Source organism: Sturnira hondurensis, unplaced genomic scaffold (assembly GCF_014824575.4).
Source record: "Sturnira hondurensis isolate 20B ecotype Veracruz unplaced genomic scaffold, ASM1482457v3 Scaffold0006713, whole genome shotgun sequence".
NCBI classification, from domain to species: Eukaryota; Metazoa; Chordata; class Mammalia; order Chiroptera; family Phyllostomidae; genus Sturnira; species Sturnira hondurensis.
This window is the reverse complement of record NW_028079344.1, coordinates 25,082-34,935: the sequence shown is the minus strand read 5'-3', so window position 1 is coordinate 34,935 and position 9,854 is coordinate 25,082. Positions and strand designations below refer to the sequence as shown.

General features: G+C 48.5%; 1 protein-coding gene across 2 annotated transcripts; it reads right to left on the bottom strand.

Moving 5' to 3' along the window:
• Positions 1 to 242: 242 nt before the first annotated feature.
• Positions 243 to 8,900, bottom strand: TGIF1 (TGFB induced factor homeobox 1). 2 transcript variants are annotated; one of them, XM_037050282.1, is made up of 4 exons: positions 8,436 to 8,900; positions 8,009 to 8,324; positions 1,991 to 2,214; positions 243 to 1,227 (listed from the first exon to the last, which is right to left on the bottom strand). In XM_037050282.1, the coding sequence occupies exons 2-4, from the start codon at positions 8,013 to 8,015 to the stop codon at positions 652 to 654; spliced, it is 807 nt and encodes a 268-aa protein (XP_036906177.1). In that variant the 5' UTR covers positions 8,016 to 8,324; positions 8,436 to 8,900; the 3' UTR covers positions 243 to 651. The 2 variants fall into 2 exon arrangements, with proteins under 2 accessions (XP_036906177.1, XP_036906176.1); XM_037050281.1 differs by having other exon boundaries at positions 8,000 to 8,324; positions 8,436 to 8,899.
• Positions 8,901 to 9,854: the final 954 nt, after the last annotated feature.

The window sequence follows — 9,854 nt, the reverse complement described above, 5'->3', positions numbered from 1 at the left end:
CAAGAGTCAATATCACACATCCTGTTTATACATACTGGCTTGTTGTCCTCAGTTCTTCAAAGAGCTGGTGACACCCCCTTAACTCACACTCCACCCAACCCCCAACTTCCTCTCATTGGTGTGATACATATTCCTACTCACTTTTAAGAAGCACCTCCCTCAACAAAACACTCTATGTTACAGTAAATTTTAAAGAAAATACTTTATTATGTCATGAACAAAGGCATCAACTAGATTCATACTCGTTTGAAAAAAATTGAAAATTTATTAGACAGTATGTGGGCATCCTGTTCCACATGGGAATGAGAAGATGCTATAGGTTCTCTAAGTATTGCACAGTCTGAAAAAAAACGCCAACAAAAAATGGGGGGGGAAGAGGAGAAAAAAAATCACATGATCTTGGGAACCATCTCACATTATGAATAATCTACCAAGAAACAGTAAAAAAAAAACTTTGTTTCTACAGTAGCTTTAGTTTATAGTTTGTTGGAATGACTGTATTCCATTGAAGACATCTCAGTAACAGGAAGCTTCATTTTAGCAATCCCATGTGCAAATATTAATAAAAATATATATAAAATAATGCAATTAATCTCTTGCCATCACCCCGGCAATCATAACATTTGTGAGAACCGTTTTGCTGGAAAAGGGTTACACTGTGAGTTTGGCCTGAAGCTCCATCTCTGCAGCGCGTTTGAGTGCAACATCCACTAGAAGCTGAAATCCACTAAAATCCTGGTTGAGGTCCGGTGGAGTAGGGGGAGGAGTGTTGAAAAGACCACTTTGTGTATTTGTACTTGGTCCAGATTTACAGGTGTCCTCAGGGTACACCAGGGAGGTGTCTATAAAGTTGCTGGCCGCTATCTGCTGTATATCTGTGTTTTGTCCCACACCAACGGGCTGACAGAGAGAGAAAGGCACATCTTTCAATGCAGTCACAGTGGTATGACAGATTACTGATGGACGAGCCAGAATTGATCCTGGAGATGATGGCTTAGGGGAGGGTGGCCTGCCCAGGGCTGGGTTTGGTCCAGCTGTACAGGAATGAAATGGGCTCTCCTCTAGAGTTGGCATGAAGTTCTTGATGCCCATCGCTGACTCCACAGAGCTTGCTTCAGAAATCTTGGCCCCACGGCGAGAAATTGTGAACTGATTTGGATCTTTGCCATCCTTTCTTAGCATGTCAGGGAGGAGCCTGCGGCGCGCGTTGATGAACCAGTTACAGACCTGAAACCACACAGGTACGCTTTAACACTGAGCATGCATGTCCTGAGAACCATCCATAAATGCCTACGTGATATCTCTCTGCATCTAAGAAGGGGTAAACAGGCTTACTGAAGCTTACAAAGTTATTCCAACATATCTGAGTCCAGCCCAGAAAGAAAAGGGCTTCTCTCCTAACACAAATGCCTTTTTGTCTCATCATCCTTACATCCTTAAACCTTTCTTTTCAGGAAAAAAAGGTCTAAATTCTCCAATGTCTAAAACTGCTTTTAGGGAAGGAAGTTTACCTTTCGACTCTCCCCCACACTAACGGATTATCTGCTGCCCCAACATCTAAGTTAATCAACTACAGGAAAATCTTTCCTGTATGAAAAGGGCCACTCCCCCCAGTTACTGATTTTTCCCAGTTCAAATCACTGTGTCAACAGACAGACATGAATTACCTCACTGAGGACTATCCTCGTTTAAATATCAAACCAGTTTCCTGGGTAATAAGAGTAAGATTTAACCTCCCTTTTATGTTTGTTGCATTAAGCAAGGCTTTCTTAGGCATTAGGAAAATGTTATTTGACAGATGACTGGTTCAGTGTTTTCTGTTTCTTTTACAATTATTAGCTATCAGTACTAGAAAGTTTATAAGATATTCTTTTTTTTGAGCCAGGAGGCACTTAAGGACTTGACATACAAGAATGTTATAAAATAACTTTAGAAAGGAAAAAGAAAAGAAAAGAAACCTCTGTGCATATACCGTGTTCTTTTCCCTTACCTGTAGTGTAGATAGGTGTGTTTGTTGGGACAGTAATGCTTTTTCTTGCTCTGAGGGATAGGCGTTGTATCGGTGCTCATACAGCCAATCACGGAGAATCTGCACAGATTCCTTCGGCAGGTTGCCTCTCCGCCTTCTCTTGCCTGAGCCAGAAGAGGAAAGGTCCAAGGGGATGTCCATGCTGTCATCATCCTCAGTCTCACTGCCGGATGCTGCAACGACACCTAGCAAAGGACAAAGGCCAGTGTTAACCACTTTCATCAGCAGGGCACCTCTGCAGAACTCATCTCTTTTGACCATTTGGTGTGAACATGTTTTCTCAACTGCTGGGAGCCCAAGGAGGGACCAGTGTTTTCTGTTCTGAAATACCAAAGCACATGTGAAGTATCAAGAGTAATCTGACCAGAAACACATTCTAGACTCTCAACCAGTTGTGCCTTATTGTACCCACTTTCCTACAGAATTTAACTTTTCACAGTTCTTTGGAATGATACTCAGGCCAGTTTTTCATGTAATCCAACAGGAGACAAAGCTCCACCCAAGTGAGTAACAGTTTGCCACCTGTGTTATCAGGAAAGGTACAACAGCAGATGGAATGTGTCTAACAACCTGCTCTTTGAGGTCACTGCTATCGAGGATAAACCTAATGAGTTTCCCATTGTACATTTTAAACGCTATGCTTCCTCTTTCTTCTACTTAAGTTTTGAAATAAGAGGGAAAATTACACTTAACTCAGTATTCTAAAGATAAAAATTTCTGCCAATTGCATGGTCATTTCTTTTTCATGGATACTTGTATTTGTTCAAAACTCAACACCTGCTTTTAATGGCCAGTACTAGTCACTCTTTATTAAACGTAAACAACCACTGAAATTTCCAATGTTGTTACACAAAAACATTTCCTATTAGAGAATAAAAATGCCTAAACTCAAAATTTTAACTTTCCACAAACTTCAAGTGCCATATTAATCTGAAGGGAAAATACTGCATTATCAGTAAGCAGGGTTGTCTTGAATTATTACAAGACAAAACTGAATACACAACCCCAAAGGAAACTCTCTTTTGTCCTTAAGTACTTTAATCCTACCAGATATTTTAAGCATTCACAAACCATAAAGATATTCAAATCACACATAGACTGCATATTCAGTAAAAGTTCAGACCTGGCTCTTTTAGACATTTAAACATAACTTAGAACTTTAAAATATTTAACACTGAAATAAAGAACAAACTGACAGTAACCAGAGGGGAGGGAGAGGGAGATGAGGGGAGCTGGGGGAGGGAAGAAGGAAAAGGCTCCCTAAGGAACAGTACAAAGAAACATGGACAAAGCCAAGGAAGGCGGGGGAGGATGGAAGGTGAGAAGTAGGGGTGGGTGGGGCAGGGGAAAGGGGTGGTGGGGGAATGGAGACAACTGTACTTGAACAACAATTAAAAACAAAATAAAAAACATTTAAATTAACGCTACTACCCCTCCCTGTCTTCAAAAGGACATGGGCAAGTCTTAGTTATTGAAGAAATACATTCTCCTTGTTTAACACAACCTAAAATTTAAAAAAAGAAAAATTATAAACTATCACATGCTTGAACATACCAGTATTTCTACATAAAAGAAATTAATTAAAATAACAAAATTTAAAGGTATGCATTCTTAATTTTGTTGACACAAACTTAATTGAGTGGTTTACCCAGATAGGAAATAAAAACGGAATATCTCTCACAGTGAGAAACCATTCAATGTATTTCTGAAGGTTTTTTTTTTAACCATCCTTTTAAAGCCTTTTAACACAATGAAACTGAAAAAACTACAGATTCAAAGATTCACTGATGAGGTATTTGCCCAGTTAATTGAGTCAGACTTTACTTGGTGACACATGGTTAGTTTTGGACTGCAGGGGGCATAAGGTACTGGAGGGAGTGTCCACTGAAGAGGCAGAACCTTCGGAAGACAAAGTAAAAACCAAGTTCTAACAAAAGAGCAGAATGATCTTGCAAATTCACTTTAGCTCAAGGCTTAGTAAACAGCCATCAATAAACCACACGAGAATCCTAAATTTTAACTCCCCTGTATTTCATGGTTCCCTTCACAAGAAGCTTCTATTAAACTGCTTTAAAAAGGGGGGGGGGAGAGGACATTTTAAACTGAAACTGCTTTCACTGTTGAGGAAATGAGAAAAATTTAAAACCCATACTGAAATTTGGGTGGAGAGCTATTTATAAAAACTTTAGTAAACTATAAATGAGTTTGTTTTGGACTTGTGAAGAAATCCAGCTTTTAAAATCAATCTTTTAATAATTGAATGACTAAAATAAATCTTGTTTAAAACTTCTCAATGTCTGAAAAGCCAGACATTCTTTTCAAAGCTGTTAACCACTCTCCCCTTAAAAATTTTGTTTAAAGTGTGAAAATTTGCCCATTGAATTCAACTGTAAGTTGATAATGACAAAGGGTTTATAACAAACAAAGCCCTGAAGCCTGAACTTTGATCTGCTCAGGTTTGACAAGAAGCCTGATCTTTCAGAATAGGTTAGTGACACACAAAAGCAGGTCTCAGTTAAGCAACACCCAACTGCAATGCGACTTTACTCTGTTCTCAGTTCATTTAAATAAATGAATGCCAGGCCTCTGGACCTCTTCACAAATATTTCCAATATGTGCACAAAAGCTGAAGTAACAGGAAGTTAAGACTTCTGTCTCTTGGCTACAGCAGCTGATATTTCACTGCAGCAAACCACGTTCGCTGCTGTCAGGACCATTTTCATTAAAACTCTCCCTCCGGACTGTGGCTCAACTTGGAAAAACAAAAAGACTTTTCCACGTTACTCATTTCCTATTGTAACAGAGCTTTTGAAAAGTCTCCCGGTTACGATTTGTTTCCAAAGTCCTGCTTTCTGCTTACACTTAAAAAAAAAAAAAAACTGGTTGGCGGGGAGGGGGAATCACAAGCCTTCTACTCCATTTCCATATGCAAGGAAAAGTATAAAAAGCTAAAAGCCTATGGTCCCACAGCTCTAAAAAGCAATCTTTTCTGAATAGGAAAGAAGAGTCCAAGAGACAGAGACAGTGATTGTAAATGTAGATGAGGCTAAAAAAGCATCTAGAAGTAATGATCGCAGGAAGCCCTGGTGGGGAACTCAGTTGGTTGGAGCTAGTCTGGATAAACCAAGGCTAAGCGGTCCATTCCAGGTCAGGACACATATAAGAACCAACAAATGAAAGCATAAATACGTGAAATAACAAATCCATGTTTCTTTCTCTAAAAAGAAAGTATAATGGAAGGAAAAGTTTAAGCACACAGTCAGGAAAAGGCAAACCTAACCTAACAAACTTCCTTTCTGAGATGAGAATATCTCAGAAGTGACAGGAATCATACTAAACCCAAGGTGTGTGTGCTTGGCTGGTGCAGCCACCGAACAGTTTTAAAGCACGAATTCCACACTGTGAGGAACTGCAAGACAAAGACTTCGGGATTTTCCTAGATGAACCTTCTTTCTAATTGGCTTAAAGCCATTTGGGGAGATTTTTTTGGTATCCTCAACTTTCTAAGACGAGACGCTTATTATCACAAGCCAATCTCCCCAAATCCCGGTCTCTGCGATAGAGTTTAAGGTTCTTTTGTTTTCAAGGAAACTTGAAAAGGTGTTCAGAGACTTTTGTGAAATAGTCCAACCCCACAAACCGGGAGGGACAGACTGCTTCCAGAGTCCTCACACGAGCACTCGGAAGGCTGGCCCCGACCGAGGTGGGGAGGGGGCGGTGGACCGAGGAGGCCCGTAGGGAGGAACCCAGGAGGGGCGGCCCGGGAGGGGGGCGGCCAGCCAGCTTTTGTTCTGGCGAGGTCCTCAGCCTCCACCGAGCTCGGCCCCTGCAACGGTACGAGCAGCACAACCGGGACCTCGAGAGTTTCGGATTACAGGAAACTAGATACGCTGCCGTGAGTCTCTACGTGCTGAGGGGGCCTGCCCACCCCTATAAAATTTATCAAGGAAACCTAAAAAGGGAAAGAAACCGAGCAAACTCGGCCCTCTGCGCTTCCCAGCACCCGCTCCGCACCAGTCGTGAAGTTTCCCCGTCAGCAAAGCGCCTTCATTGTTTCCCCCGAGTCCGCGACCCGGCGCGTCCCGGGCTGCGGACCGAGTATCCCTTCGAGGGGCCCGCGGGCCCCGGCCGGGTGCCCGGAACAGGGGGTGGGGAGGGAAAGGGGACGGCAGGGAGGTACCCGGGGCGGGGTGGGAGGCGGAGGCAACAGGGAGTGGGGTCCCGGGAGTGCCGTGGAAGGGGCGCGGGGGAGTACCCAAAATTGCTCGAGGAAGGGGTGGGTAGGTGCCCTGGAGTGCAGGGGACTGGCGAGGTACGCCGGGGGCGGGGGGTGTACCTGCGAGTGCTGGGGGTCACCTGCGGGGGCTGGGGAAGGTACCCAAAGGTGGTGCGGGGTAAGGACCGGGGGCGCTTTGGGGAGCGGCGTGGGGGGGGGGAGCGGGATAGTAGTCAACGCTTCCCCCGCCGGAGCCGGGACCCCGGGAAGTCCGTCCCCGGCGGAAGCCCGGCTTAGCACTGCGCTCCCGGCCGCCGCTCTTCAACAGCGCCTTCCCACTAGGCACCCCAGGAAGAACTCCCTCCCGTCGGGCTCTAGACCCGGCTGCCAACTTTTCGCGAGCAGACAAGGCCTTGCAGGGGCCATCACCCCGGGTGCTCGCGGGGCCCAGCCACAGGCTCGAACCTGCAGGCCCCGCGTCCTCCCTCGCTCCCCGGGAAGGGGCTCGGTCAGCAGGGAGTCCTGCCGCCAACCACCACGAAAGCCCTGGCTCTTGACATTCAGTTTTACTCCCACTGAGAAAGCATGAGAGGAGGCGCGTTTCAAAGTCACCAGCCCATAATGAAAACATCAACACGTCAGGGTGAAAACGGGCCTTAGAGATCCTCTCGGACTTGGGGCGGCCCCGCTCTGTCTTTATTGTTTTAACCGCGCTCGCGAGGACTCTGGAAGAATGTGAAGCTGCAAAAACTATGCGGGCTCCTGCGCGTGCGCAGCAGCGCGCCCCCTCCCCCGCGCTGGCTTCCCCGACCGATTAACTTCTGTTTTGAACCACTTAACATAAATCACAACAGAAAAGCCAACTGTGGCCCAGGACGGAACATTCGGGGTACCTCCCTGCCAGGGACTCAAAAGTTCACTTCAAGAGGGAGCTAACATCCTTTGACCTTTCGCGGTGGCAGGGTCCCCCCCCACCCCCGCCCCGTGTATTTTGCTTTTAAACCAGACTGACGGCAAGCGTTTCGTGGAAACAATGACAGACTCACTCTTTGCACTTACAACCAAGCCTGCTTGTTATACTTGGACTCATTCTGACTTGCACGCTGCTTTAAGCTGCCTGCCCTCAGTCCTAACGCTTCATGTTGCCCCACATTCTTCGTGGGAAAACTTTCGGAGGCCGTTAATTTTTAAGTCTGCCATTCCAAAGTTTCCGATCCCCGAGGGCGACCCGGGGGCCTGAGTAGCATTCCTTCGATTGTGAAAACAACCCACCCCCGGAGAACAGAGTGTCTGGAGTGGGCTCGGGGGCAGTCGGGACCCTGGAGTCCGTGCCCAACTTTCAGACAAAGGCGCTCCCGGCCGCCCCCGGGTCGCCACGGGGAGGGGGGTACCCCTCACCCGGGCCCACACCCCTAGCCTGCGAGAACGAGCGAGGAGCCACGCGGGCGTCTCGACGGAGCGTGGGGTGTCGGCTGAACAATGAAACTTGGGAGTCGCACAAACAAGGCGGTGAGAGTGTTTCCTGACAATGTGCCAGCAGCGTGGAGAGGTCCGGCCCTTTACAACAGCCCCTCGTGTTGTGTCTAGAGGGAAAACAACTGCCATTTCAGACGCAGCCTCAACAAAGAGAACGGCCGCGGTTCCAGCCGGAGGGCCCCGGGGCTGGAAAGTCCAACAAGTCACTCTCGCCCCAAGCCCGGCGAGCACGTTTTCCCGGGACTAGCGCCCACAGGGCGAGAGCCCGCGGAGCTTACCTTTCTTGCTTTTCATTCTGGAGTTTTCCTTCCAGCGCAAGACACTACTGGGGTCTCGCGGGGACCAGGAGCGGGGACGCCGTGGGCAAGCGGCTGTCTCCTTCCCAGCGGAGTCTACGGTAACTTGTAGGACCAACTCCGGTAGTTACTGCTAAACTAGGCGCTCGGATCCCAGGCGCCCGCTTCTTGGGTGGAATTCAAGTGACACTTAGGCTTCCTCCTGCCGGGATCTTCTGGCAGCGGGCCGGGGACTCTCCCTCGCCCAACTCACTCCCTTCCCCACGCCGCTCCTTTGTTCCCCTCTCCTGCTCCGCGCACCTCGGCGCTGTCAGATTAAGAGAGGCGAGGAGGGAAGGTACAGGAGGTCCTGCCTCCGCCCCCAGTCGCCCGCCCCGTCCCCCGCCCGCCCCGCCGCTTCCCCGCCCCTCCCCCGCACCTTCCAGCCCCAGAGGACAGCACCAGGGCCTCGCCGCGCCGCCTCACTCTGCGCCCTCGTGGGCGCTGTCACCCGTTCCTCGTGGGGGTGGCGGAGCCCAGAAATCGAGCCTTCCTCCCTGCTGCGCGCACGCCTCCCGCATCCCTCGCTAGTCTCGGTCACACTAGCCGAGCGCCTCGGGTTCCTCCTTTGGGCCTTTCTTCTCGGGGCTGAGGAGGGTGCGTTTGGTTAGGAAATTGCAACAGATGGAAATCAGGCCGCCCCCTCCTTCCCCTCCGATACCCCAGGGAAGAAAAGGCCCCAGCTTTCGTATTTGACAGCTGCCCGACACTTCACCGCCCCGGCAGTAGCCGAGGGGGAAGACAGCCACTTCAGATTCAAGGGGCGGAGCACCGTAGGAAAAGTATTTGGGACAAGAACCAACTTCTTCCAGAATGCGCGGCTGCCATTGACACGCGGGCGCGGCGCGTCGCACCCTTCCCCTCCCCCGGCTCTTCCTCCTACAGCGACCGGGGGGGGGGGCGGGGAGGATGGGACGCGGACACCCAAGACGAATGACTGTTCCCCCCGGGCTAAGCTGCGAGTTCCGGACTGGATTGCTAGGCAGTTTCGAAATCTAACACGTTGCGACGGACACTTGTCATGCTCACATGCTCTTTAAAAGTTTGTGCCTGGGGACGTGCGCCCGCCTGTCCTGCTGCCACTCGGCCTGACACGCCCATCCTTGGACCCGGGCAGCTGCCGCCTTTACGAAAAGGAGGTGACCCACACCTGGGCTGCTCATCTGTTTCGATAGAAAGTCCACTTTTAAGACTTAAACCGGCTAGGAGACCCGTCCTCCCATCGGGTATTTCAAACAAATTAGTCATTGAGTAAACACAGGTCCCGGTGAGTGTATTTTGGTTAAGAGGAAGACTCCAACAGGAGTTCCTTGATGAAATCACTCTTTTAAAAGACCAGATGCTGTGTGGCTGATTTCAAAAAACGCATGCCCACTCCCAGCCCTCTCCTCTGGGTCTAGTTTTCGCGTGTGTCCTGTTGCTTTTAAGTAAATGAACTGTCATTGTCATGTGCCACAGTAAGACTTTCCCCGTCACTTAAAAGGTGGGGGGAGGAACCCAAACGTAAATAACCCTGGTAGAGACGTCAGCGCCTGAATCGGCCTCCAGTTTCGGCTCTGTGGTGTTTTTGTTTTGTAACCTCAATGGAGAACCCAGCAGAAGTAGGTTCGGTGGAAATAAGGTTAAACCCGAGGACGAAGGCAGCCAAACGATGACTAATTGACACTTTGGAGCCTCTGTTTTAGGACTACACTGAAAATTAAAGCCACCCACCCACTCACCCTCCCAAAAAAGACACCCCCTCCGAGAGAGTGAATTAAGGCCAGAGTTTACAAAGCTTGGGTGGTTTTTCCAATTA